Consider the following 27,886-nt stretch of genomic DNA (forward strand, 5'->3'; position numbering starts at 1 on the left):
ACTGAGCCAGAACGTCCAGAGGCCTCAGCTCGGCCACTCCACAGCCTCAACCGAAGGTTCACTCCCCAAATCTTCCAAAGGACAGGCCGCCAGATACTGCGTCTACTCATCTCTTCTGGGAAGTGTGAGATGAAATAGATACTCTCATCGGATATTTTGTTGGATGATACCTTATTCTTCAGAAAAAGCTGCCATTCCTCTGTTTCCCCACGGGGCCCTGTGACCAACCCTTCTGTCAGGGAGCTCACCCTGTGCCTGCTCTTGGCACCAGTGGCCACAACTCTCTGGCTGGCAGGTCCTGCTTCTCTTCTCAGAAACGGAGACTTGGGGCTGCCCTTGTCTCTCTCCAGACCCTTAAGGTATTCCTGTCCTCCGGAAAATGGCTTGCCTCAATAATTATCCATGTTTAAACGTTTGGACCACTGCCAATCTGAGAAACTGTTAAACTAGCACAGTTTTACCCTGAGGCTTCGGGGGCGGGGGTGGGGGGGTGTTACTGGCCTGGTTCCCATCTACTCGCATCTGCTGGGGCATCTCCTCCCTTGCACTTTCAAACCAGGTTCTATTTCTACATGAAATCAATCCAGTGGACTGCACTGGCAGTTTTTAAAAATGGAAGAGAACCACATGGAAAATAACAGAGTACATGGCACTTTGCAAAGGTAAAAACTGTTCGGAGAGGCTTCTTTTTTATGCTTTCTGTGTGTAGGCTGGCGTGTCTTCTGGGCCACCCTGTAAAATGTGACACTGGGTTTGAAGTGAAGAAAGCTGGGAGTTGCTGATTTAAAGGATGCCCGATTTTGCTTGTGCAGACCACAGTTTCCAGTGTCAAGGCAAATCTCAGTCCTTTGGGCCCCGGGCACCCCTGATCTGAGCCGTGCCATCCCCTGCCTTGGCTCTCCGCACTGACCACCCCTTCCCTCCCCCAGCCCCTCAGCCAGGCGGCTCTGCTCCCTCCAGGTTTCCTGTCTGGGCCTCCTTTACTTTCATCACCCCCTACCTTCCCACTCTCTCTCTTTTTAGGCCCAGCGAATGTCTCCCGATTCTGCTGTTTCCCTTCCCGGGAAACGTGCCTGCCCTGGGTCATCTGTCCCGCTGCCCCATGCGTGCGCTCCCGCGCGCGATCACTCAGGAACAGCCACATCTCCAGTTGGAAGATGATGGCCCAGGGCACCTGACCCGTAGGAGCTGACCTGGAAGGGCACTCCCTCCTCCGAGAAGATTCCGCAAGACAGAAACATCAAGTCCTCCACCGTCTCTCTCATTCCCCCACATCCATTCCCGCAGGCAAGGGCCACAGAGTCCACCTGCAAATGCACCCCTTCCCCAAGTGGCTGTCACGGGCTGCTAACCAGGCTCCCAGCTCGTCCTCTGCACAGGGCAGCCACGAAAATCTTTCTAAATTTAGAAGTGATCATGTCGCTCCCCTGCTTAAAGGTCCCTTCCTAGAATCCAGCTCCTCGCCGCACCCCCTCGAGGACGACCCTCGCCCCCTTGAGCGGTAAGCGGGTCCACAGGTGTGCACCTAAGCAGACGCCGAACCCATCCGGGAGCAGAGCACGCGCCCGCGGCAGCGAGCCCGAGCAAGGGTGCCCGCGCAGGGGGCGTGGGCGGGGCCTCGGGAGGGGAAGCCCGGGCGGGGGCGGAGCGCCGCACGCGAAAGCACGTTTCCGGCCAGGCCGCGTCTGCGCCGCCGCGGCGGAGGCGGGACTTCCGGCGCGGCGCGGAAGCCGTGGCAGAGGTTGTGGGAGGTTGGCAGTGAGCTGATGCAGGCTGCGCGGCACGTCGTGGTCGCCCTGTCCGGCGGGGTGGACAGCGCCGTGGCCGCGCTGCTGCTGAGGCGGAGAGGTGAGCAACCCCTTCTCGGGGACTCCGGCCGTGCCCGGTTCCCCACGCAGTGGAGGAGGGTATCCCCGACTTTGGGGGCTCCGAGGCCCTCTGACCTGAGTGACGGCGGCGGCGGGGTGTGCGCTGACCCGGGGGCGGTCCTGGTCCTGCCGGGGCCCGCGCGGCCGAAATGCCCACTGAACATCCGTGCGCTGCGTTCACGGATGACACACCTGTGTGGGAGTGCCAGCGTCTGTTCCAGGCGTCGGGAGAGTGCCTGGGGTCGGGAGCCGAGCTGAGCTCCGTTCTCCATTTGTGTGTGGTCGCTTCTCCTTGGGAGGCCGCCTCCACGGGGTGACTTGTGTGCACCCTCCGCTGTCAGCTCCTGGAATGCAGGGGTGAATGAGACGTTCCTGAGTTAGTGCAGCTCTCCTTCTCTGTAAAGTGGAGGGAACCCCTACCTCGCTGGGTGACTGGAAGGACTGGCTGGCAGGAGCCTACGCAAGCTTTACCTCAGTGCCCAGCACATATTAGGCCCTCGGAAAACAGTAGTGGTTATTAGCTTCTAAATAGAAATGTAGGCACGTGGGGCACCCCGGTGGCTCAGTCGGTTGAGCCTCCGACTCTTGATTCCTGCTGGGGTCACAATCTCCGGGTGGTAGAATAGACCCAGTCGTGGGCTCTGCACTCATCCGGGAGTCTGCTTGAGATTCTCTCTCTTCCTCTTCCTCCCCCCTCATTCATGAGCGTGCCTGTGCTCCTGCTGTCTCACTCTCTCTCTCAAATAAATAAATCTTTTTTAAAAATGTGGACACACTAGGCATCTATAACTGGAGAACGGAGAATCAAAGCATCACAGAGAGTGATGTGTTTAAGGCGAGACTTGAAGGAAGAGTAGGATTTCACTAAGCAGAGAATTGGCGTGAAGTGTGGAGGAAAGTGCTCCTGGCAGAGTCAGCAGCTCCAGCAAAAGGTCAGAGGCATGCAAGTGTTGGCTGGGTCTGGACGGAAGGAGGTGGACGGAGAAAGAAAAGAGTGATTATGGAAGATGTTATTTTAGGGACTTCAGACTATGTTGGGTAGACTGTGCAGAGCCCTTGGAAGGTTCCTGATGACGTGTGTGACATGTTTTGAGACACGTGGCGGACTAGCAGTGGGCAGACCAGATCTACTACTTTTACTCTTCAGGAAGGTAGGCTGTCCCTTCTCCCCAGGATCCAGACTGCCACTCCATATTCCAGCCTTCTCTGTGGTTTCCTCCTCAGTGGGGGAAGCTGATGGACTTAACAAAGGAAAAGCGTGCTCCTCTCGTTGGCATCATGGGCTTTCCTAGTCTTGTTGGAGCTGCACATCCTACCCTGTGCCCCCTGGAAGGTTCAGATCCCATCCTGGAGTGCCTAAGCCTGTGCCCTTAAATGGGTTCATCTCCATGAGAAGAAGGATGAGGTTATAGAAGAGGGGATTTTTAAAGCGGCATGTGGGGTTGTCTCTTTCTCAAGAAACTTTTTAGCTTCGTTTTGTTCAGGGCACTAGGACAGAGGGTTGAATGAGGCATAGACCCTGCTCTCTGAAGAGCTCCATGCTGTAGCGAATTGCAGAAGGGGGTGGACTGGAACAACAAACCCAACAGAGGCCAGTGTGGTCTGCATTGTAAGAGAAGCAGGGTGGCGGAGGGCCTGATTAACTGCTGGTGTGGGGGGGTGGAGTGGTCAGAGCTTTGACTTTGAATCTCTGTTCTTTGGAGTACTTTATTAAACTTAGTCAAATGGCTTGGCTTTTGTTACATTGAACCTTCCCACTAAGAAACATTTCTCAAACATTTCTCCTACAGGATAGGCACCTGAGTACTTCCCTAAGGTGATGCAAAGCTAACATTGGTCTTTCCGGTATTTGGTTGGGTACTTTATTACAATAGAAGAGAATCCAAAAAAAAAAGGTCATAAAATATATAGTTAGTACAGCCTTTATAATAAAATAGTCCAGATTTTAATTGTTTTCTTGTCTGATGACATAGAGTCTAAGTCCTAGAGGATAATTGGAAACAGTCTTTTAAATTAGTTTACTTTTTCGGTAACTGAATGGTGGTTTTTATTTGCTTTGAAGAATGTTGCATTTCTGCTCTTCTGTCATCCAGCACTCATTGGCCGAGCCTCTCCTGCATGCTAGGCATTGTGCGGACACGGGGTGGGGACACAGAGATGAAAATCACCATCTTGCCGGGGGGGGGGGGGCAGGCAAACAGTTGCAGTGCAGCAGTGCACTGTGATGATGGAGGCGCTTACAAGTGCGTGGGCGTGTAGGGCAGGGAACTGTCGGCCAGCTGGCAAGTCAGGTGGCTTGCACTAGGATGTGAGTCATTCTGGAGGCCATGTAGCAAAGCACACATTGCCAGGTGAACCAGTGGATGGTGGTGCGGGAGTGGGGCGTGTCAGGGAACTGCTGGGAGCTCAGAAACTGCTACTTTTTCACCCCGGACTCTGATTTGTGCCCGCTCCCCCCCAGGCTACCAAGTGACAGGGGTGTTTATGAAGAACTGGGACTCGCTGGATGAACACGGAGTTTGCACTGCTGACAGAGACTGTGAAGATGCTTATAGAGTTTGCCAGATCCTAGACATCCCTTTCCATCAAGTGTCCTATGTGAAGGAGTATTGGAACGACGTGTTCAGGTGGGTCCAGCTCAGAAACGCAGAAGGTGCTGTACCGCCTTTCCGAGGGAAGGACTGCCGCGGTCGGCCGGACCAGTGACAGGCGGCCAGTGCTGTCTGGCAGTGGTGCTGGAGACCGTGGAGGTCCCGGAGCGCCTGGCCTCGTAATTCCTTATGGTGCCGCCTGCTAGAAGTCTCCTTAATGACTTCGTGAACCTTGAGTCGTTTCTGCTAACTTTGGGTGAGGGAACTAAGGCTGAGGTCTTTCCTGAGAGGTGCCACGCAGTGATGCCTGTGCAGGTTAGCGATGAGAGGCTTCTGGGAAAAAAAAGTAGGTGAGGCACCCTCCCTGATGCCTCATGAAAACACGAAACACAAAGACTTTAAAAATGTAACAAATACCAAAGGTGATCTTTAAGTGCTTGCTCTGTACTGGGCCCAGTGCTACATTTGAGGAAATAAAGGTGTGTAAGCTGGGCTCCATTCTGCAGGAGTTTGCAGCCTGGGGGAGGAGGACATTACCCTCAAAAGACGTAACAGTGGCGACCAGCATGTAGGAAGTACCAAGTAATTTCGTTAAAATGCTGTAGGTTCAGAGGAGGGAGAAATGTGTCATATGGAGCAGTCAGGAAAGCTTCATGGAAGAGGTGAGGTTTGATCTGCTCTTGAAAATAACGGTGAAGTAGAGATTTTTCTAAACAGGATAGCAAGAGCAGTGGTGAAGAGGAGAAATGCCCATCATTATGGGGGGAACATTGACAGCTTTGGCTGGACTCGTGAGGAAGGCTGCTTGGGCTGGAGTATGGTGAGCCCAACTAGGCTGGCACGGTGGGTGGCCATCGAAGCTGTCTTGGGCAGCAGCAATGTGCACAGGCGTGGGGTAGGCTCTAGCAGCAGGAAATCCTTGGGTCCAGTCTTGATCCTGCTACCTCTGCGTGACCTTGGGTGATGCACTTGGCTTCCTAAGCCTTTTTCATCATCCCTTTAATGAAGGATATTGCCGTAGGGGGTTATTGTAAGAATTGAGTGAGATGAGATACAAAGCTGTCAGGACCGCGTCTGGCATATTAGTAAGCAGTAAATGTAGCTCTAATGACTCGTGTTATTGAGAAGGCAGATCTGGCAGCCAAGTGGAGGGTAAGTTATGGGAGAAGATTGGAGGCGGGGAACCTAGGGAGAAGCTGCTGCTAGAGGGCTGGAATGATGGGAGTGCGTAGTGGGGGTGAGGGCTGGCTGGGGCAGGCCCTGGGGGACACACCCACTGGCAGCAGACATCGGGCCGAAGAATCGGCTGGGATGCTCACTGAACACCACCTGGACGGGGCCTGGGATGTCGGCCCTGGAAGCACACTGTGACAAGCACTTCTGTTCATTCTGATGGGGGATCTGTCGGATCTTACTTGGGAAGCGGTGCCGTGGGGCTTGGTGACTAACGAGTGTAGGAGTGGGAGAAAGAGGAGGCAGGGATGGCTTCACTGTCAAATCTGGGTGGGTGGGGAAAGCTGCTTTGGGGATTCCTTTGAGTACTGCAGGGTTGAAACTTCACCCTTTATTGCTAGGTTTGGAAAGTGTGTGAGCAAATGTGATCTTTTGGAGGTTAACTCACATTTAACTGAGGCCAGGTGGGCTCTGGCCAGTCTGCCCTCTGCCCTAGTTTCCTGCTGGTTGCCTGTGGGTATGGTTGCAATTGTGCTCAGTGATCTCTTCGTTCTGATTGCTCACTGCTCTGTTTTTGTTTTTGTTTTTAACATTTTATTTATTAGAGAGAGATCACAAGCTGTGGGGAGGGGCAGAGGGAGAGGGAGAAGCAGACTCCCTGCCGAGCAGGGAGCCCGATGTGGGGCTTGATTCCAGGACCCTGAGATCATGACCTGAGCTGAAAGCAGACCCTTAACCGATTGAGCCCCCCAGGAGCCCCTGAATGCTCACCGCTCTGGTAGCACTCTCCAGCTCTGACATTTCTTCTGAATTCTTTTGTTCAAGGCCCATTGGCCTTCAAGGGTCACAGTGCAGATGTTCTTTCTGCTTGGTGTCTCCCTCGTAGGGTGCAGGCGGAGTGTGTCCCCTCACCAAACAGGCTGTGCTCTGTGGTTTTTGCTGATGCCACTGACCTGTCTTCTGTTGAGCTATTTGGGAAATGGTTGACATGATTTTCATGAGCCAGTGGAAACATTCAACCTCGTTAACATTTATTCAGTACTTGTTACGTAGAAAACGTCCCGGAGGCTGTGGACGCACAGAGAGAGTAAAGCATGGATTCTGCCTTGACTAGTTTATGGTTTAACGAAACTCTCGACAGCTTTCTAACAAAAAATCGAGCTATGGAGCGACACAAGTGTTCTCCCTTAGACGACTAAGAGGTTGCAGGAACAGTTTGGCATCCCCTGCCGGGGTTGAAGGTGCACATGCGACCTATGACCCCATGCAGATTCTTAGTTTGTCTTCATAACGTGACCCCCGGTCAGCGTGTTGTTTGTAGCCACTGTAGAACAGCGGGGAGCTTTAGGGTCAGTGAGAAATGCTCACGGACACTCAGAATATGTCTTTTAACTTTTTTTTCTTAGGCTTTTTTTTGAAGTAATCTCTATACCCAACTTGAAGCTCAAGCCCACTACCCTGCGACCGAGAGTCACAGGCTCCTCCCACTGAACCAGCTGGGCGCCCCCCACCCCCTACCATTTATTTATTTATTTATTTATTTATTTATTTATAAGATTTTATTTATTTATTTGACAGAGAGAGAGACAGCCAGCGAGAGAGGGAACACAGGCAGGGGGAGTGGGAGAGGAAGAAGCAGGCTCCCAGCGGAGGAGCCTGATGTGGGGCTCGATCCCAGAACGCTGGGATCACGCCCTGAGCCGAAGGCAGACGCTTAACGACTGAGCCACCCAGGCGCCCCGTACCCTATACCCTTTAATACTCACTTTAAACTCCTGGAACAGGCACCATAATCCTCTTAAAGTGAATACTCCGAGACCGTGTACTTCTTGCTGAACGATCCTTCTCCCACGTCCGGTCAGCCAGCCTGTGGGAACAGAAGTCCGGTCAGCAAGGCTGCCCAGGGCCCTGGAAGCAGCCGAACGTTGCCGGTCCTCAGAAGTATGGGAGGCACATTAGAATATCAGCTGGCATGTTTATTCGCCCAGTGACCTGGGTCCACAGGCTGAGATTGTGGAAGAGCTATTAGAGCCTCAGATGGCAGCTCTGGATCATTGGGTTCCTGTTCTGGGGCCCAGGGAGAGAGAGAGAGAGAGAATCTCAAGCAGACTCCGTGGCAAGTGCAGAGCCCAGCGAGGGGTTCAGTCCTACAACTCCAAGATCACGACTGGAGCCGAAAGCCAGAGCCAGATGCTCAACTGACTGAGCCACCCAGACGCCCCTACAGATTTATTTTTTTGAGGAATGTTTCACACTTAGAAATGAAAATCATTGTCTTCTATTCCAGTGATTTTTTAAGTGAATATGAGAAAGGAAGGACTCCCAATCCTGACATAGTCTGCAACAAGCACATCAAATTCAGTTGTTTTTTCCATTATGCTGTGGATAATCTCGGTAAGTCCTTTTGCTATTTCCATTTCATCTTTTTAAAATCATAAGGTTTTCAGAGACAGCTGGGAGCCAAATGCTGGTAAACAGTTTCATCTTCAGAAGGAAAAGAAGCAGTGAAAATGATAATATTCTGTTACTTCCCTGAGTAAGAAAGATCTTTCTGGCAATATGCAAATGACAGGTCGCAGGGAGGAGAGAGTGAGTCTTCATCGTGGACCTCGCAGGTGTAGGGACTGTGCTGTGGGTTCAGGAGCACCAACTTCAGAAGTTTTGAGGACACACGGGCAGAGCGCCGCAAGTGGGGCGGCCAGAGCCTGTCTGCAGGGGCAGCTGTACCCAGAGCAGCTCCAGGCCCAGGCCGGGTTGTGTCTCACGCAAGGCTCACGAGTCCTGTTTAGAGCTCAGGCAAGTCAGCATTCAGTTTCTTGCTCGTCACCCTTTTCGCTAGTCATGCTGAGACTTTTATCTTGCTTCCCAGGGTGACTCTCTGCTCTGCGCTGGGAACAGGTCTGGGTCTGTACCTGATTCGGGATTCTGGGTCTCTCTTTCTCTGGATTTGAAGCCACGGTTTGGTGGTCTGTTCTTTTAATTTTTTATTTTTTTTAAGATTCTATTTATTTGAGCAAGGAACCAGATGTGGGGCTCAGTCCCAGGACCCCGGGATCATGACCTGAGCCGAAGGCAGACGCTTAACCGACTGAGCCACCCAGGCGCCCCTATTTTTTTTTTTTTTAAGTAAGCCTCTACATCCAGTGTGGGGCTCGAACTCATGACCCCAAGATCAGGGCCCGCACGCTCCTCCGACTGAGCCAGCCAGGCGCCCTCAGCAGTTAATTCTCGCTGCGTCTTTTATCTTACCCTGAGCTAGTCTCGGTGAGGCACAGACTCCGTTCACTGCCCCTTCCGGGAACAAGTCTGCTGCAGTATTGAATATCTGAAATGTTCACGCAGGGAAAGGTTATGAACTAATGTGTGCCTTCGAAGGTAGGTTCTTTGGCTTTTTTGCGTAACAGGGAGAGAAGAAATGGAATGTGCTGGATGGTCCTTCACTGCGGTGGAAATAACGTGTGTTTATTAGAAAAACTTCAAAACGAAAGTGGAGTGAAAATAGGGAGATGTCATCTATCATTTCGCTTCCTGGAATCAAAGGAACAGGCTTTCTCAGGTTTTCCTTAATCTTTTTCTGTACATTAAAAAAAGCGGGATCAGAGTATTATATATATTTATATATTTTTTTCTCTACTTAATAACATCATGAAAAATTCCTCATAAGTGATGCTGTTCTTACAGCAGTGGCGTTCTAACTTCATGTTCTCCTGATGGTGAACATTTTGGTGTATTCAGATTTCCTTGGTATGGGAAACACTGAAATGAGCTTTTTAGACTTAAATCTTTGTGTGCATATCTGTTTCCTTAAGCTAGAGTGACTGAGTGGATAGATGCTGACTTTTGAAAGGATCATAAAGCTGCAGTGAAACCTTGTAGCAAGGTTGTATCCGTGTAAATGGAGCGTTCGAGGCCTCTTGTTGATCAGAATATTGGGGGAGGGGGGCCTCCATGCCCTGGACCTCCGTGTTTGAGGGGGGCTGGACTGTCAGTGCAGACCGTCCAGCGCAAGGCTTGGTGTGTGCACGCCTCGGAGAGCTCCTGAGGCCTGAGCTGCCCACGGCCGCACACGCAAGTCTGGAGCTGGATCTTGTGTTCTTAAAATACTCACAGGAGCAGATGCAGTCGCCACGGGTCACTACGCCAGAACCTCCCTGGAAGACGAGGAAGTCTTTCAGCAGAAGCACATTAGGAGGCCAGAAGGGCTTTTCAGAAATCGATTTGAAGTTAGAAATGGTAAGTTAAAGTGCCCGGGTCAGACCTTCAGGACTGGTGCGCAGGGGGAACTGTTTTGGAGCATGGCAGTGGGTCATCGTCTGGGCGCGCCTGCCACGTCTCTGTGCGTTCCAAACTAGCTGGCTGGTTTTTCAAAGTACAGGGGTCGGGGGGCCACGTCCCCAGAGAGCCTGGTGGGAACCCGCATCTGTGATATTTCTAACCCAGCGCCTTACACTCTGCTAGTGACTCGAAGGTTCCCATTATGTTTGAGGAAATAGGTGTTGATAGTTGGAGTGCTCAGAGGCCCGTCGCTTACCATCAAGTTCTCGAGGGCTCGAGACTGAGGGAAACATACTTCAGTGTGACCCAGGTGCCAGGGCCTGACATTCAGGCCTCCTGGAAAATGTGTTTATAGAGATTATGGATACAAATCAGTTTATCGATGTTAGCGGGAGCCAAGTTTCACCTTTCTAGAAAAATTCCCAGTGGTCAGCAGGGATGCTCCTGGCTTGTCCTGGTGGACATTTGTGTGTAGAAAAGAGGAATGCACTTCATTGTGAAGGGAGCTCAGAGCCACGTCCGGGCAAGAAGTTTCCGTTGTCGTGGGATCGCCGAAGGGTTGGCCTGCTGACCGCCTGCCTCATGGCACCTGCCCCTCTCCCCCGAGCATGGCTGTTAGAGGCATGCGTTCTGCTTGGCCCCTTTGAGACTGGAGGTGGATGCGCTCGTCCCAGTTCACAGGCGAGGGAACTGAGGTGTGGACTCATTTGACTGGGCTGCGTGCGGCGGGAGAGCAGGATCTCAGCCCAGTTCGGCCCAGCTCCACAGTTGTGCTCTTTGCTGTGCCAGGCCCCAGTGGAGTTCTGTCCTCCGTGTCACTGAGCCTGGTTGGAAGGCTGCAGTGGCTGTGAGGTCGTTTTATGTGTTGCGGGAGCCCCGAGGATGGTAGCGGGTGCTCGGCTGCCCTGGTTTCGTCCCCACCCCCTTCTTCACAGCAGGGGGTGCTCAGATAACCTCCCGGACTTGAACACAGACAAGGACATGCTTGCTTGCTGGGAAGGGCTCCCTCTGCTGCCTGCGGGGTGCTGGGCCCTTAGCCGCTGTGCTTGCCGCCGGGGCCTCAGGTTCAGACGCGGGAAGAGAGGACAGGGCTCCTTGGCCTCCTTCTGGTTGCTCCCAGGGTCCGCCTCTCACACGCCCGGGTGCCACTCTCCCAGGAAGCTTGTCCGTGTCGGGAGGAACGCAGAGTCCTGCCACTTGGGAGCTCCGCCGCAGAATGCGGCAAGTAAATATGGACTTAAGGGTCCTGAGTGGCTAAAGAACTTACTTCCGTATTGAGTAGACGTGCTTGCTTATCTCCTAGAAAATGGTTTGCTTTCCAGAGCTAGCTGGACCTTTGTGCTAGGCCGTAGCACTCCGAAACTTCTCTGATGGCGTCGACAGATGTTTTGTTGAGTAATTTTAATACGTATTTGTTGTAGTAATACAACGGTGTCTTCGTTTTCAGCGTGTTTTCCAGGCACACGAGAGCTTTTTAATTCTTACTTAGTTGCCCTGGAGACCTGGACTAGGGCCTCCTGGCCTGGGCCTAGGTCCCTGGGCAGAGCGCACGCGGGGCCACGCACACGGGGCAACACAGAGCCCTCCTAGGTTCGTCGGCGCTCCCGGGTCCCGGCCTGGTGCCTGGTTAGGCCTCACCGGTGCGAAGTGGTGTGAGGGCGTGTGAATGAAGTCCCTGGAGCGGACAGATCCTCCCACGTGTTCCTTTCCATGGATTACGATTGCTGGCCTCCTTTTAAAAAAAAGTATGGTAGATTTCGAGTCTGCTTTAAACTGACGTGGAACTATGAGGAGATGCCCGTTGCTCCCAGTGTCCCGAGGCCTCCGCGCTGCCTGACTGGCTTCCTTTTGCAACAAAGAGTAGCCTTGGGCGGACGAGTCTGCCTGCCTGATGAGTGGCTCACTGTTTTCGATTTTCCGCTGCACGGAGGAAGGGATGGACGGGGACTTAGGCCGCACCTGCACTGTTCTGTGGAGCCTCTTAACGGTCTCAACCTTAGCTTCCTCGTCTGTAAAGTGGGGGTGATGAAACCTCCCGTGGCTAAAGTGAGCGTCACATTCGAGGGCACGGGGGAGAACATTCCCTCCACAGAGCCCGTGTTCCACACGCGACTTCGCAAGCTGCCAGGCACACGTGCGTTGTGTGGGCCCCGGCACACTACGTGTCGCATGCCCTGAGCGTGCGGTGTGGCGGCCTCTCCTAGCGTTGCCTCCGCGGGGTGTTGGAAGAAGCCGTGGTATAGAAAGCCCTTGTGGCTTTTCCCGTGGCTCATTGAATTTGACTTTGGGGAGCCAGGGGCTTGCAGTCGTGGCCGTCCTGGTGCGGGCCAGGCGGGTCTGGTGTGGCCCGGCGGTAGAGCCGGGCCTTCTTCTCTGGTCCAGTGTCGTGGGGCCAAGGTCAGTCGCGTCTCTGCACCGCGGCCTTAGCGCCAGAGCGGGTCTTTACGGTGGGGGGCATCAGGGAGATCGCGGGGGAGCATCGGACGCATGTCCGCGGGACTCTGAACAAAACCCGCTCTTCTGGGAAAGCAAACGGGTTGAGAGGCACTGCGGCCGGAGTCGGATCTGAGAAGGCGGGGGGCGTGGGCAGCAGCTGACCCCGTCCCGGGGTTCTCCGGGGGTCCTCTCGTCCAGCTTTCTCACCCTCGGCTGCGTGTGTGTTAGGCTTGTTTTCACGTCACCGCTCCGGAGCGGGCGTGTGCGGTGTTTCGTCTATAAAATGCCGTAGCCCAGGGTGGGAACCGGAAGGAGCTTCCTGACCACGTAAAATTGTTATTCCCGGCAGATAAATTCGGGGTGAGAACTTTTCTCCCCTGAAGCACGGGGATTGTTGGTTTTTCCTAGCGGTCTGCTCTGGAGTGTTGCCTTGTGCTCCTGACAGACCCGGGCTGATGTACTGGACGTGACCAGAGCCAGGTACCGTCATGTTTATTCCCGCAACATCTTTTCTTCTTTACTTTTGGCAGCGGTAAAACTTCTTCAAGCAGCTGACAGCTTTAAAGACCAGACCTTCTTTCTCAGCCAGGTTTCCCAAGATGCCCTGAGGAGAACCCTCTTCCCTCTGGGGGGGCTCACGAAAGATTTTGTCAAGAAAATAGCTGCTGAGAATAGACTCCATCACGTGCTTCAGAAGAAGGAGGTAGGACCGAGGGGGATGCGCTCACGGCTCCATGACCACGGTCTGTGGGGAAGCGGGGCCCTGTCTGGGCACTTCCTCCCCAGGAGCCAACGTCAGGACAGAGCCTGGGTCATGCGCGTGGTAGGATGCGCTGTTGACATTCGAGAGCCGCTCAGACGCGACTTCTCCTGTCCCGTCCCCCGCCCTCGGCCCTGCTCTGGGGTGAGCAAGCTTTCACAGCAGCCTGGCTCGCTCGTTGGGGTGCTCTTGGCCCTGCCTGCCGGGGGAGGGCGGGGCAGGAAGGACCGGGCTCTGTTGCTGCCTGCGCGTGTTTTCACGCCCTCGTCCAGCCCCTCCTCGTCGAGGGCCTTCCTGTACCGGCTGCTGTGCTGCTGGCCCCTGAGGGTAGGGTGAGGGGCACATGCTTTCCTCATTCCTGCCTTCCTGGAGCCCACAGGAGGGGGAGACAGACACGAAACAGCACTGTAAGATTAGAGGATATGTAGGTGACACCAGTGGGCTCTAACTAGATCGGCCTGGACCCAAAAACAGGCTCTGAGGAGTTAACATTTAATTTAACGTTAAGGCCTCAGGATGAATAGGATTTAGTGTCGCAAAGAGGGTTGGGGGGAAATAGTCCCGATAGTGGGAAGAGCGTATGCAAAGGCCCTGAGGCAAGAAGAGCCTGAGCATTGGGGTGATGGCGAAGCCAGCGTGGCGGCGGTCTGGTGTTACAGGATGGTCCACGTGTTCGGGCTGGTCGGCCGCATCAAGGGCTGCGTCACCTTTAGCGAGGCTGCTGTTTCATTTTTGTCTTCCTGGGAATGAGCATGACCTTGCTTTTTTATCAGCAAGTCATCGTCCCCAAGGAAGACCTCCTTCCACGCATCAGTCCTCCCATCATCTCTGTCCCTTTGTTTACCTGTTTGGTTTGTGGGTGTGGCTCTATGGCGGGAGCTGAGGGAGCCTTCCTGGTCCTCCCGGCCCGACCCTGGCTCCTGGCCCCCCGCGGCTCCGGATGGTGGTCCGAAGGGCTCGCGCAGCTCTGGCTCTCTGTCCTGGGCTGGCTGGGCTGATGGGCCGCCGCGCAGGGGCCACCCCCTGCCGGGGTACATGTGGTGCGGCCTTGTTTACTCACCAGGTCCCAGGTTGGGGGCCTTAAGTAGACCCTGGGAGGCTGAGGTGCTCTGAAAGCCCTCAGGGTCTGTTTGTGGGGCGCAGCTGGTGTGTGTGGTGCCGGCCGAGGAGAGCCAGGCCCGTGGCCGGGAGCGCGGGGGGGCCTGGGGGGCCCGGGTGTGCAGCCTCCTGTTCTGCAGCCACTGGCTTGTTCTTGTGCCGACGCCTCCTGCCTGTTTCTTCTCCTCACGGTCGGCTTTCCTTCTGTTTCAGAGCATGGGCATCTGTTTCGTTGGTAAAAGAAATTTTGAAAATTTCATCCTTCAGGTGAGTGTTTTTGAGACAAAAGCGTGGAGCCACGTTTCTGCTCTGACCCGGAGCCGTTGGTGAGGAATTGCTTGTTTTCCAGTATTTACAGCCTCGACCTGGGAAATTTATTTCTATAGAAGACAGTACAGTTCTGGGAACACACAAAGGTGAGACACAACCTCGGGCTGCTTTTCGTCATAAACTCCCTGAGTCGTGGGCGAGTTTCAGCTCTGGGAGAGTCAGACAAGAAGCCTGTAATTCCTCCTCATCCTCCGTGAGTCCGAGAAGCCTGGGGCGGGGGGCGCGGGCGGCACGAGCGAGCGTGGTGGCCCCTGGGCGCCAGTGTTGGGTGTGGTCTTCATGAAGCCTGGCAGCTGCTAACCTGGGATCCCTCCGATTCAGAAGGACTGCTCTCTGAGTGATGTGTCCCCGTAAATAAAATTATCTGCTCCCAGCCGGTCTCCAGCAGGATGAGGTCCCCTCAGCTTATCTCTTCCGTGCTAGTGCTGTTTCAGGGCGGGGAGGGCGGGGAACCTAGCCTTCCAGTCTGGTGATGTGTACTGCGGAGATGGGGGTGCACAGAGAAGTGGGGGCAACCGGGATGCCTCAGCCCCCGTGCGGTTTGTCCATTGGAGGGGCTCCTAAGGCTTTGAACGAGGCCCAGTCCACCTTCTGGAAGAGTGGCCCCTGCGGCCCATGGTTGAGGAGCTCCGGCAGCTGGAATGGCCCCTGGTGGGGCGCGAGGTGCAGCCTGACCTGGCCCAGACGAGAGATGGGACGAGCTCAACTGCATGGTCAGGGCTGAGGCTCGTGATGGGAGAACACGGCCCCTTTGGACTACCCCTTGGTGGTCCACGGAGCCTCCCAACTGCTGCCCCCCGCCCCCCATCCTCTGCTTCCCGTTAAGAGGGAGGTGGTGTTTGAGATGGAGCTGCTGCCGGCTCCCTGAGAAACCGTATTTCCGTAGGTTGGTTCCTGTATACTTTGGGCCAGAGAGCCAAGATAAGCGGCTTACGGGAGCCCTGGTATGTGGTGGAGAAGGACGGCACCAAGGGCGACGTGTTTGTGGTGAGTGGGGCTGGCCTTTTAGACAGGTGACGGAGGTCTGTTTTTGGCAGAGCCAGCAGTGTCTGTGAGACCAGGCAGGGCTGCTGAAGTCCTACAGAGCAGCAGTGTTGGTGGACCATCCTTGCCTTTCCTCAGCATCCTCCTGGGATTGGCCCCCGAGGTACCAGAAGGATTTTGTTGAAGGTACTTACCAGGGTCTTACTGTATGTTGGCCACTCTAGGAGTCATGACATTATGGCTGTGAATAGATCCTATTTTTCTGATTTTATAAAAGTGGCCGAAGGTCCCTCAGTGCTTAGGACAGGGCTAGCCCATGGCTCCAGCAGGCCATTGTCAAACAGAAGTGGCCGAGCTAGGACCAGAGCCGTTTGTGTGCCACAATGACCTGAACCACTGTGACCTTGAACCCCATCCCTGGGCTTTGGAGCTGGGCTTTGCAGAGGGGGTGAGTTGGCCTGTGCCCCCCCCCGACATTCGGCTGTGTCTCTATGGTATCTGATGGGTAGAGGTCAGGGGTCCTGCTGACGTTCTACAGGATAGCCCCCACTCCCAAAAAGAATGACCCAGCCTCCCATCTCAGCTGGACCAAGGTTAAGAGACCCTGCCCTGGGGGAGCTGGGGACTCGGTCACAGGGCTGGAGGGTCTTCTCTTAAATGCGGGCGAGCGGCCAGCAGACCCCGCCCACTGATTCTGGGACATCTCGTTCCAAGAAGAGCCGTGGGCATCACAGCCTGGACAGGGATTGTGGTCATGCATGAATTAAAGTGGTTTTCATGTAAAATTTCAGTGGTTTTTTTTGCTTTGAGAGAAACCAGGAGGGTCATTAACTGACATTTGTCCCCATGTGGGTATCCCTGCCTGGGCCCTGGGGGACAGGGGCCTCAGAGGCAGATGGCCCCAGGGAGCCGCACTGTCTCTTCTTTCCCCCAGCACCTGGTGTTTGATGGGCTTCCTGCGGTGACCCTTTTGAGACAGGCCAGCAGTGTGGTGGGCCCTGTCTGGGCAGGTGTGGCGGGCAGTGAGGCTGGAACTTGCAGGCAGTGTGCTGACCGTGGTCTGCTGCTCGCCAAGTGTGACTGTGACAAGTCCCTTTCCCTCCTGTGCCTCAGTTTCCTTCTGTGCAGAATGGGGACCAGAGGCCATGGGATGATCCTGTGCGTTTCTGGGGCAGACCCTGTTGTTAGCGGTCAGCGAGCTGTTAGGGTTGCTGTTGATGAAGCACCGCGGGGCGGTGTGGGGTGGGGGCCCCTCCGCCGAGGGCTTCCGTGTCCTGAGCTGCGCGTTCCGCTCCGCAGGCCCCCCGGACAGACCACCCGGCTCTGTACAGGGACCTGCTGCGGACCAGCCGCGTGCACTGGATCGCGGAGGAGCCGCCTGCCGCTCTGGTCCGGGACAAAATGATGGAGTGCCACTTCCGGTTCCGCCACCAGATGGCGCTAGGTGACTGAGCGGGAGGGTCCCTTCAGAGGAGGCCCAGGGTAGGAGCGGTCATTAGATTTGGGGCAGGAACGTCCTTCATTGGTCAGATTGCATAACGTATTCGGAACCCCCTCTTCACCTGCCTTTCCTGGGGGCCAGGCCCGCGTGGCCTCCGTCCGTCCGCTGTGCAGGGCGCGTCCTGGAGGTGCCCGCGTGGCAGGCCCGGCAGCAGGGGGCGCTGAGTCCCTCTGGCTGCCCCCCCCCCCCACCTGGCGCTCCTCCTATCCCCTGGGAGGCCAGTGCCGCCTCCAAGGACCCTTCTCTTCCACCCAGTGCCCTGTGTACTGACCCTCAATCAAGATGGCACCGTTTGGGTGACGGCTGTGAAGGCTGTGCGGGCCCTCGCCCCGGGACAGGTGAGTGCGCCCAGCTGCAGAGGGAGGCGGAGGGGAGCCCGGCTAGAAGGTAGGACCGGGCCTCACACCGAGTCCACGTGCGGCCTGGAGCCCAGCCCTCGTGCGGCCTGGAGCCCAGCCCTCGTGCTTCAGCACGTGCTCAGCTGCCCCTCGTTGGGCCCGCGTAGCCGAGGGGGCTCTGGCCAGTGGGCTTCAGGCTCTAGAAGGACAGACCGCACTTCCTCCCCACCAGAGCACCCAGTGTACAGGGTGGGGGGCGGAGGTGCTGAGTGGGTGTGGGTGCGTGGCTTGCACAGCCAGTGAGGGTGGAAGCCACGGCCTCCCCCACTCCCCACGTACCCTTCCCAGCCGCACCAGGCATGCCTGCTTGTGCTGGGTGCTGGGAGAGCCCAGCTTCCCTGTCTCCCGGCTGCTGGTGGGCACCTGGCGCCGGGCCCCGCCACAGTGACTCCGGCCTCTTTACTCTTTAGTTTGCCGTCTTCTATAAAGGGGACGAGTGTCTGGGCAGCGGGAAAATCCTGCGCTTGGGGCCATCTGCCTACGTACTCCAGAAAGGCAAGAGCAGGTCCAGAGCGGCCACCGAGGGCCCCAGCGATGGCAACGGCCCAGGCCGGGACCCCACGCCCTGAAGGAGGCAGAGCTGCTGCTGAGCGCCCAGGAGCAGATAGTGGAGCAGAGCCTGGGGTGGAGCAGGCCAGGGGGAGCTGGGCTGAGTCCACCGCCCCAGTTCCGTCCAGGCTGGCCATGGTACCGGAAAGCCTCCAGAGCCCGGGAGAGCCCCAGAAAGCCCTGCCCTGTCATCTCCAAGTGGGTGGTCTGGCCAGAAGGACGTGCTGCCTAGTGGGCGGGTCCGAGCAGCCCGTTGATAGAGTTGCTCTTTCCTGCCGCACAAAGGTTCCCCCTCGCAAGCACGTGGGCGGCCTGCCAAGGAGGCTGCAGGGACGATCCAATAAAACGTGTGTCTGGGACACAGAGCCTGAGGGGTCTCTTGGGGGGCGGAGGCCACAGGGTGCCCTGCGGCTGTGCGCACTGGTGCAAGCCCCCCAGTTCCCGCCGTGCCCACCCGCCCTCACCTGGCCTAAGTCCCGCCCACAGGGTGCACTGCGGGTGTGCGACTGGGTGCGGCCGCCTGGAGGCCACCCCTCCCCCTGCAGAGCGCCCAGCTCCCTGGCTGCAGTCACAGAAACCAGGACTGCGGGGCCTTCGTCCCAGTGAGGAGGGGGTTGGCGGCGGATGTGTCCGTTCCCTCTGGTGGGGCACCTTACACGACAGACGCTTGTGTCTCCCAGCGGTGGAGAACAGACGTCCGGGGTCAGGGCGCCGAACCTGGTTCCCCCCATGGTTCGCCGACGGCCGACTTCTCACTGTGTCCTCGACGGCCAGAGGGGCGAGGGTCTTTCTGGGCGTCTCACACTGCGCCATCTGCCAGGACCCCCCCTCACGATCCGAGTGTCTCCCGAAGGCCGCCTGTCTTGACACCATTACGGGGGGGCTTTAGGGTTTCCCCACAGGAGCGTCGGGGGAAGGCTCGCTCAGCCTGCGGCATGGGTGTGCTGCACGTGTGTTGTGGCGAGAGGGCGGCAGGCCAGGCTGGGACTGCTTGGCAGAGGGCAGCACGGTTCAGAGCTGGCCGCGCTGCGAGCCCTGTGGCTCCGGGGGCGCTTTGATTGCTGCGGCGTCCAGAGTGACCACCTCTGGCTCTGTGCGCTGTGAGGGCTCCGCTGGGCCGGCTGTGCAGGGGGGAAGTATGCAGAGATGCAGACTCTGCCCCTCCTCCTCTTCTCGGTGCCTGCGGGGCGTGGGGGGTGACAGCTGGGCCAGGCAGGAAATTGGCCCTTCCAGGGAAGGCTGTGTCCGCATGCCCCACTGCCTCCAACTCGCCCTGAAGGTGGGGGCTGGGTGCTGGGGACACAGCTTGGGCTCCCTTCTCTCACTAACCTCACCCCCAACACATTCTTGGTGCTTCAGGCCAGGCTTTTGTGGGGGCCAGAAGTGTGGTTCCCTGTCTCCTGTGGATAGAAGGTTCTAGACCAGAAGCCCTCCAGGCACAGTGCTGCTGGAGGAGCACCTGGGAAGGTGGTCTCGTGGCCTCCACCCTTCAGGGCCTCTGGTGGTGACAGGGTTAGCCCTGGGTCTGGGTGCCAGCGATCCAGGCCCCTGTGCCGCCCCCAGAGGCAGGTCACAGATCCCAGACCACAAGGGAGGAGCCCAAAGTGGGGTGACGGGCACCTTGGCCCCAGAGTGCTACAATGGAAGGACTTCCTTCTGAGCAGGAGGGAGGCGAGGTGGTTTTGAGCAGAAAATTCCTCTGGCGTCTGAGGTGCAGGTGGGAGGGAAGGGGAGACCAGGTGGGCTGTGGGGTTGGGTGTGGTGGCAGGCAGGGACAGGGTTAGATTTAGGAAGTCCCGTGTAGCAGGTCTGGAGGAGGAGTGAACGACGAAGACCTCTGTCCAGACGGGGTCCTGCTGCCCTGGGTTCTCCCCAGGCATCAGGACGCGGTGCCCTTCGGAGCAGAGCGGCCACCCTCCCGTGCAGCCAGGAAGGGAGGCCCGGACCTGTCAACCCCACCTGGCACCACATCCCCGCCAGCCTGGGGCAAAGGGCATGAGGCCCACCGCTGGTTTAGTGGGACCCTGTGTGGGGGTGATAGGCTGCACTGTTGGGGGGTGCTTTAAGACCAGGCCACAGTGTGGGGCTGAGAGCGAGGCGCCAGCCCCCCTTCCCAGAGGCACGATGAACATGGTGCCCCTCAGTGATCGTCAGGGCTCTGGGGCTGTGCCCAGAGCAAAGCATCTTCCCTCCACACCACTCTGATGGGGGAAGCAGTGCCCTCCCTGTCTCCAACCCCTCAGACCAGCCGGCCCTCCATCTGCCTTCTCCCCACCCAGCAGGAGGCTTTCTGGGCTGGAAGGACCGGGGAGGGGTCCCGAGCGTCCAGGGTCGGGCCTTCTGGCCCGCACAGGGCGTCTGATCCTGATAATGGAGGAGGCCCTGAGAGGTGGGGGGCTCGGGCCTGCCCTGCCCTGGCAAGGAGGGCAGGCCCCTGTGCCGCCCCCAGAGGCAGGTCACAGATCCCAGGTCCTGTTCCCATTACTGTGCACATTGTGCCAGGAGACTGGGCAGGCTGGCCGTGGAGGCAGAGACTGAAACCCCACCTGTGTTCTGCCAGCTCACAGGGCAGCATGGAGCCTCCCCGGCCTCAGGGTTCCCGATTCACTGCCCTGGCGGCTGGGCGCCTCGTCCCGCTGAGAAGGCTCCACAGCGCCCACCCTGCTCTGTGCAGGGCTGACCCTGGGAACTGGCAGCAGGAACAGGAGGGAGGAAGGGCAGCCAGGTGGAAGTGTTTCGGGCACAGGCAGGCAGAGGGGAGACTGCCTGTCCTGCCAGCCCAATGCCAGGCCCCCAGCCAGCCCGGTGGCCGCTCAGGTCACCCAGGCCTTACCTGTGGCGGGGCCTATGGCAGCCTTCCAGCCAGCAGCGCCACTGTCCCTCTTGTGGGCACAGCCTGCCCTCCGCATGCCCCTGAGGCCATCAGCCAACTGTGGGAGGCCACTTTGTGCATTGCATCAGCTGTCCGCCAGGGGGTGCCAGGGGGCCAAGTTCCTGAACTGGGACTGGCCTCTCCCACTGCCCTGTGCTGCACACTCCAGGGCTATACCCCCCCAGGCGACCTTCAGGGGATCCTGGGCAGGCCGGAGGGGCTGGAGCTGAGGAGCAGGACATGTGTCCCCCTGCCCCCGTTTCCCAGATGGGCACCCCAGTTGCCAGGCCCTGCCACTGCTCCACACCCCCAGATCCTGAGGGAAGGGCCCAGGGCCGGTGCTGTACACACGGTGAGAGCTGGATTTAAAGATCTTGGGAAACCGCAAACAGGGCCTGCTTGTCCCGACTGCGTCAGGAGAATGGGCAGAAAGTTCCAGTACAGCTCCCTCCCTCCCCCCAGGCCTGTCCCCTGTGTCCTGTCCACACTCCTGCTCAGGGAGGTGGGGGCGGGTGAGAGCAGCACAGCAGAAGCACAAATTCAAAAATCTTAATTTATTGCGTGTTGTAATTCCAGTGTTCCAAACATTAATAAATAGACATTTGTTAAAAAAATCTCCAGTGTCTCATTTCTCATAAAGTCTTAAGTCACAAAAATAGGTTTACAATTTTTCCTGTCTTAATAAAACGGACAGTTGTTTTTTGGTAACATTTCTGATCAGACTGAAAACTGCACCCCAAGGGGCAGGACCCATCTGCAGAAGAGTGAGGACGCGAGGGGGGTGTTCTGACCCGAGGGTATTCGACTCTTCTTTACTGAGAAAAGGTCTCGTTGGGAGTGAACACCTGAGGACACTCTTCTGTCTTCGAAAGGCCGCTCACCCGCTAAGGCACATTTCTAATTCATCCCCGTGCGGACCCTGGGGTCTCCTTTCACTCCCGTGCGAGGTGCTCGGCCTTAGACCCACCTCGCATCTGCGGTTCCCGGTGCGCTCACATTTCCATCTGAATACAGTGCGTAAATCTTCCGTTTGACTTGATCTTCTTCCTATTTTGGGTTCCTGTATCTGGAAACAGCTGTGCTATTCAGGTATTTGGGCGCCTGATTTGAAGAACAAAGGCAACACTGGAATGAAACGTGTCTGAGTCATTCTGGGCCCCATTCCACAGCCCCGGGGGCCACGCCGTGCCAACGGCCCACCGCGAGACAGTCACAGCCGCTCCTCGCTAGGAGCTTCCAAAAAACAGCTTGGTAACCATTGAGAAGCGTGGCCGTGGCTTTGTCGCTCTGCACAATTGGCCATTTGAAGCAAAATGAAGTAATTGGTCGGACTCTGGGGGTGGGGCCCCAGCCTGCCTGGGGATCCTCGGAGTCTAAAAGAGCTGGAAAATTTGGCAGGAAGGAATGTGACATCCTGGAAGACCTCAGACCTCCGTCTGAATCGGGAACATGTGAACACTGTGATCCCACCAGGAACAGGAGCAGAGGGACAAAAGACGCCCCCACCTGCGGTACCACACCGACCGGGCCAGGGGCCAGGGAGGCCCTGTGGGCCGAGCGTGGGCCCCAGGGTGGGGGCGGGGGCGGCCAGGGAGTTCTGAGTCAAGGTCAGTGTGTCAGTCACGGCCCTGGGGCACCTGCGTTCTCCACCAACCTCAGCCAGGCTCCTCAAGTACCGCCCCGCCCAGGCTGCCCTGCGCTCTGATCCCCGTCGGGGCGGCTGGGAGCAGCTGCGCGCGCAGGGCACACATCTCAGAAACACACGCGCCATGAATTCCGGCGGCTGCGCCTGATGCCCACATGCTCCTTGCTTCCCGGCCGAGCGCAGTGGCAGGAGCCTCTGTTCGAGGACAGCCTCGCTCACCATGCACTTCCCACTCTGCCGGGACACCGGTTGCATCAACGCATGCCAGGTTCAAGTACAAGTGTGCAATCTTCCTTGTATCAAAAAAATAGAGATCATCCCACGGATCTCCCAGTATCGATAGTACAAATGCACAATAGACACAGGCTTTCCCCTTCTCAGAGTCCCGTACAAATATACATAGAAGTATCTACACCTTTTCAACAAAAGAGAGTAATTCGCTTTAAGACAAGGGAGGTCTCTGCAAAGGGCCGTCAAGGCCACCGGCCAGGGCCCTGTGCTACAGGGAGGCACCCACGTGGCCAGTGGACCTCCGTCTTCTGCCTATACCCGGCATCCGCGAACCCCAGCAAGCCAGGCCTGGCAGTTTTGGGCCTTGCCAGCTCTCGTGCCGGGCCCCGTCCTGGCCTGGGGCATGGCTCTGGCTCTGTCGGCACCAGGGATCCAGCTGAGCCAGCCCGGGAGCCCACGCATCCTCGTGCCCATGGCCTTTGGCACTTGTCAAGGGTCGGCTAGGCCCCAAGCCCCCCGGGGCACCCCGGGGCCTCATGTCTGGACTGTCAATCACACCAGTCACGGGGCTGCCACTGCAGGGACCGCCACCACCAGGGCCCGCTTCACTGACAGGGCAGCGGGCCCTTGGGCTCCAAGGTCCAAGGGTGCGTCGACACAGCACTGAGGCCTGGCTGGAGGCGGTGGGCTTGTCTCACGGTTTCCTGATGGTTCAGATTGAAGTTTCGTTACTGCCTCTGTGCGTGGGAAGAAGCCGTCAGGCAGGCGGAGGTCAGCAAGAATGGCCCCTGCTATGCGCGAAGCCAGCAGCTGGGCTGAGTTGGAGGTCACGTAGGGGCAGACACCACCCCCCGTCAGGGGACAAGGGGCAGAATCCCCCAGTCAGGGGGCTCGGAGGAGGGCAAGCTCACATGTGGACACGGCTACACTAGGCAGGGGAGGGGGCAGGTCGAGTCTGTACCCCTGACACCCAGGGCCACCTGGAGGGCCATGCCCATCTGAGCGTCCACACAGCCAGCCCTGCCGGGCAGCATGGGACATCAACGTTAGCAACCCAACTCACTCAGTGAAGAGAGCCATTCTAGAAGACCTGGCTCCCATTCTTTGCTCCTCCCTCAGAAGTCTGTAGGAGGGAGGAGCCATGGGGAGAGGCCAGCAGGCCCGTCCGGAGCCAAGATCCCCGCTCTGTTCTGCCGCCGGGGGGCCCCGGAGCCTCGATTTCCTCGACCGCAACACAGGGTAGTAATGACCTGGACCGAGAGCCTTACAAAGTGCTTAGTCCCACATGGTCTTAAGTCCTAGAATTTCAGGGCTGAGCAGGACGTTAGGGCTTTGGCCAATGTAGCCCCCACAGGGCCTGAATGTTGGCAGTCCCCCACCCAGTCAGAAGTCCACTTCAGCTGCGGCGGGCCCCTCCTGAGCATGCTGAAGCCCCTCCCCTCCACGGTGCCCCAGCAGAGCCCCTGACCACCACCCCTCTCTGGACCGGACCCCTGTGCCCTGGACAGGACACACAGGGAAAGCCGGCTGGGAGCCGCTCCCGCTGCCGTGCAGCCGAGGCCGAGGCTACTCACTCGGAGTCGGAGCCGGCGGCCTGGGCGCTCCCGGCCCGCACGTTCATGGCCACCCCGTTGAGGTGCTCGCGCCCCGGCTCCCGGTGCGGGCTCTTGATGGTGATGGTGCCATCGGGGGCGCGGGCCCCGTCGCTCGAGCCCAGGGAGGACGAGCGCGATGACGCGGGGCTCTGCTCGCACTCGGCCAGCTTCTCCCGGAGCCGGGACTTCAGGGTCTTCTCGGTCAGCGGCGGCGGGTAGGTGACTTTGTTTTTCAAGATGCCTAGAGGTGGGGAGATGGAGAAAGTCACGGTGAGGCTGATGCTGCCGGATGCAGGGACTCGAGGAACAGTCCCTGTGGACCCCCCGGAGCACCCCTCAGCCCCTGCTCTTCCCTCCTTGGGTCTCAGCGCCAGGAGGGGCCCGCGACAGACCTGCACTGGCCAAGCCTGCACTCCGCCCCGCCCTCCGCCCCCCCTGCATTCAGCCCCGCCCCCGCCTGCACTCAACCCCAGCCGGATCCCGCCCCCTCCCCCAAATGGCCCCGCCTCTGTCCCCCTCCCTAGCTGAGAGGTTTCCTGGTCTCCCAGCTTCCCGGGAACAACGTGGCCCCCTTGCCACTCCCAAAGCACCTTTTCTCTGCTCCGGGGGCGGGTTGGGGAGCGCGCCCGCGGGCCTCGGCGGGCCGCCGCTCTCCTGGTCCGGGGCGCGCTCGCTGCAGTGATTGCCCTGTTCATCCAGGTGCAGCTCCACGCTGACCTTGGTCTCCACCTTCAGGCGCGGCTTGTCGCCGGGCTCCTCACTGTCGCTGCCAGCCAGGCTGTCGTTGGGCCAGCCGGCCGGGATGTGGTTGGCCACGGTATCCACTGAGGCACAGAGCGACCGTCAACAGCAGGGAGACTCCCTACTTTCGGAGCTGCAACCCCTAAAATGTTCCCTAGTGCCCCTCCGTGGGGACCCTGCCTCCTACGTGGCCCTGACCCACACTCCCAGAGCTGGAGGCCTGATAGGGTGCCACCCTCCAGCTGGGGACGCTGAGGCTCCTGACAGTGGGGGCCCAGGCTACAATCCCCCCGCTCCACCTCAACATCCTGGAGCCTCAACACTGGTGTCCCCAACAGCGATCGGGACCAGCTTCGTGGGGTCCTTGAAGTGAGGGTCCCCAGAGAGACCCTCCAAGGCCTCCCTGCCTCTGCTCCGCAGATGCTGTGGACAGGGCCTTCCCCCCAGCCAGCACCTCCCACCTGCGGCCCCGCCCACCCGCGGCACCTCCACACCGCCTCTGCTCCCATCCCGGGAGACAGGCCCTCAGACACGCCATAGCCCAACACTGGCTCACCTTTCGGGGTGCTGTGGACGGGGCCCCGCGCCGAGTCCCATTTGTCCTCAGCCTCCACCCGATCATCCTCGCTGTCTGACGAGTGCGAGGAGGCATAGGAGCTGCTTTGCTCATCCAGGGACAGCTCGCTATCTGAGTCTGAATCGTGGCCTGCAGGGCGGACAGGAGGGACAGAGGCTTGGGCCAAGGCAGAGTGGGGCCAGCTGGGCCTGGGCACTGGGGAGCAATCGTTTCCCTGTTGACCTTCTGAATCGGGTGAGCCATAGACTTCTCTCTGAGGTCCAGTGACCAAGAGGCCCATGGGCCAGACAAGAGCCAACAAGAAGCTCCCCCCAGTGGCCCCACAGGAGGAAGATGCCCAGGTGGATGGGGGACCGCCTTCCAGGGGACACATACCGCGGTGCTTCTTGGTGCTCCTGGGGGCAAAGGACGAATCTGGCTCCCCATGGCCACCCCGTGCTGGCCCAGAGGACACACTGAGCTTCTGGCCCCCTTCGTCCCTAGAGAGGGTGGGAGGAGAGCTCAGCACCCTCACTCAGGGGGTTGCATGACATGACCACCCAACATTACTGGGCACCTTTGGCACGTGCCAAGATGGCCCCATGGGGCTCTGGAAGCTTCGCTGCCCCAAAAGACTCCCAGAGCACATGGGGAGCCACACATCTGCTAGAACAGCAGGGCACACAGCTAGGGCCGCCCCACTGGCTTGGCAGTCTGCATTCGCCCGAGCGCTGGACCTCCCCCGCCCTGGGACGAGCGAGGGCGCCCGGATCCAGCCTGACCTGACGGTGCTGTCCAGCGAGGCGGTGGACTCGCCCAGGGCTGTGCGGAACATGTTGGGCTCCTCGCTGTAGGTGTGGTTGCAGTTGAGAGAGCGCTGCGGGAGGGCATGTGGTTATCGCCGGAGCAGGGGCCACTGGGGTGCAGAGGATGGCTCTGTCCCCCCAGCAAGCCCCGGTGCCAGCACCCTGACTGCGCCCCCACCGGACACAGAGCACAGGGGCCTCGGGGCGCCCTAGAGGGGAGCACCCCCCAGCCCCAGTGGTGGTCCAAGGACGGCTTCCTGCCCACAGCCACGGCTTCTGGTCAGGGGTGCTAGCCTGCTGCCGCCCTGTCCTCTGCGACCTTGAGCAATGGGGCTGTGACGAGGACAGACCTGCCCTCCTCGCAGGACATCAGGCCAGTGTCAGGCCCAATGCCACTCTCCAAGGGGGCTCTCTGATGCGAGGGTCATGGAGAGCAGGCAGCTGTGTCGAATGCCTGGTCTAGAAACCCACACGGCCCCCCGCCATGGGGGTCCCCGGGCACCGCCTACCGTCAGCAGGGTGGCCCTCGTGGTGGCCGAGTCATCCGGGTGTAGCTTCTTCCCAGCAAGCACCCCCTTCAGGTGCTTCCGGACCTCCCTGTTGAGCACGCAGTGGAACAGGAGGACAAAGAGACCCTGGAGGGAGGGGCAGCCGGTCAGGGCAGGGACCGGCCCTCAGGACAGCAGCCAGGGTCCTGTGGCCGCCGGACGGCAGGCCTGCCTGCCCGAGAACGCACAGAGCACCGCCACCAACATGTGCCGTGGAGTGCCTAGAGCCAGCGGGCTGCTCGGGCCTGCCCTGGGCCCCCCCTCCCTGGGGCCTCTGCTTTGCTCAGGGGAGCGGGGGCAGGGCAGCCAGAAGGCCAGGGGCCAGGAGGGCCCCGTCCCAGGCCATAGCCCTCAGGCCATCTGCGTCCCCAACATGACGTCACTTGCCGGGAAGCCCTCGGTGTGAACTGTAAATGCCGACACCGTCTCCGTGGCCACGAGTGGGAGGCACTCTGCTCTGCGAAGGGAGGATGAGCCCCGGCACCGGCTGAGCAAAGGACGGTGTCCTGGGGTCCCTGGGAAGGCCCCAGACAGAGCGGTGCTTGGGACCACAGGTTCCTTGTCAGGGGCAGGACCGTGCACGGACTGTGGCCACGCTGCGACCACGCTGCGACAGCCGCGCCGTGGCCCCGTCTGTTCTCGGACGCTGGGTCCGGGATCTCCCCCAGGCCTTTCAGACGAAGTAGCACAAGTGACCCATGACCCACCGAGGCTGGCCCCACCTGTAAGCAGCTGAAGGCGGCGAAGAGGTAGTGGAAGGTCAGCGCGTCGCTGTTCACGGCCAGCAGCCCCAGCAGCCAGGTGGCGCTGACGAGCAGCAGCAGGAGGAAGGCGGTCCGCAGCAAGGAGCTGCGGGGGGCGGGGCGGGCGGGAGTGACTCTGGGCCCCCCCCCCCCCCCCCCCCCCCCCCCCCCCCCCCCCCCCCCCCC

The 27,886-nt window shown here is 58.6% G+C and overlaps 2 protein-coding genes and 1 long non-coding RNA gene across 9 annotated transcripts in view; 1 reads left to right on the top strand and 2 right to left on the bottom strand.

Moving 5' to 3' along the window:
* The first annotated feature begins 1,697 nt into the window (after window positions 1–1,697).
* On the top strand, window positions 1,698–18,124 carry TRMU (tRNA mitochondrial 2-thiouridylase). 5 transcript variants are annotated; one of them, XM_040637723.1, is made up of 11 exons: window positions 1,698–1,848; window positions 4,330–4,495; window positions 7,920–8,026; window positions 9,743–9,865; window positions 12,874–13,046; window positions 14,415–14,468; window positions 14,551–14,617; window positions 15,418–15,518; window positions 16,815–16,959; window positions 17,272–17,354; window positions 17,825–18,124. In XM_040637723.1, the coding sequence occupies exons 1-11, from the start codon at window positions 1,767–1,769 to the stop codon at window positions 17,981–17,983; spliced, it is 1,260 nt and encodes a 419-aa protein (XP_040493657.1). In that variant the 5' UTR covers window positions 1,698–1,766; the 3' UTR covers window positions 17,984–18,124. The 5 variants fall into 5 exon arrangements, with proteins under 5 accessions (XP_040493657.1, XP_040493659.1, XP_040493661.1 ...); XM_040637725.1 differs by lacking the exon at window positions 1,698–1,848 and having other exon boundaries at window positions 4,357–4,495; window positions 12,933–13,046; XM_040637727.1 differs by lacking the exons at window positions 1,698–1,848; window positions 7,920–8,026 and having other exon boundaries at window positions 4,374–4,495; window positions 12,933–13,046.
* Window positions 4,502–14,133, bottom strand: LOC121104453. Of its 3 annotated transcripts, none has more exons than XR_005836797.1 (4): window positions 13,948–14,133; window positions 7,399–7,499; window positions 6,404–6,600; window positions 4,502–4,789 (listed from the first exon to the last, which is right to left on the bottom strand). It is a non-coding gene; the product is annotated as an uncharacterized LOC121104453 (long non-coding RNA). The 3 variants fall into 3 exon arrangements; XR_005836796.1 differs by having other exon boundaries at window positions 4,502–4,792; XR_005836795.1 differs by lacking the exon at window positions 4,502–4,789 and having other exon boundaries at window positions 6,246–6,600.
* A 3,254-nt stretch (window positions 18,125–21,378) lies between the features above and the next one.
* The window catches only part of CELSR1 (cadherin EGF LAG seven-pass G-type receptor 1), a 136,573-nt gene continuing 130,065 nt past the window's right edge, over window positions 21,379–27,886 (bottom strand). The window contains exons 29-36 of the mRNA XM_040637722.1: window positions 27,680–27,806; window positions 26,919–27,044; window positions 26,386–26,480; window positions 26,000–26,103; window positions 25,604–25,753; window positions 24,897–25,130; window positions 24,286–24,547; window positions 21,379–23,448 (exon numbers count right to left, since the gene is read on the bottom strand). Of these exons, the coding sequence (XP_040493656.1) occupies window positions 23,424–23,448; window positions 24,286–24,547; window positions 24,897–25,130; window positions 25,604–25,753; window positions 26,000–26,103; window positions 26,386–26,480; window positions 26,919–27,044; window positions 27,680–27,806 (1,123 nt within the window). The 3' untranslated portion in view covers window positions 21,379–23,423. The remainder of the gene's footprint in view (window positions 23,449–24,285; window positions 24,548–24,896; window positions 25,131–25,603; window positions 25,754–25,999; window positions 26,104–26,385; window positions 26,481–26,918; window positions 27,045–27,679; window positions 27,807–27,886) is intronic.

The sequence above is a fragment of the Ursus maritimus genome, unplaced genomic scaffold, assembly GCF_017311325.1.
Source record: "Ursus maritimus isolate PB19 unplaced genomic scaffold, ASM1731132v1 scaffold_21, whole genome shotgun sequence".
NCBI classification, from domain to species: domain Eukaryota; kingdom Metazoa; phylum Chordata; class Mammalia; order Carnivora; family Ursidae; genus Ursus; species Ursus maritimus.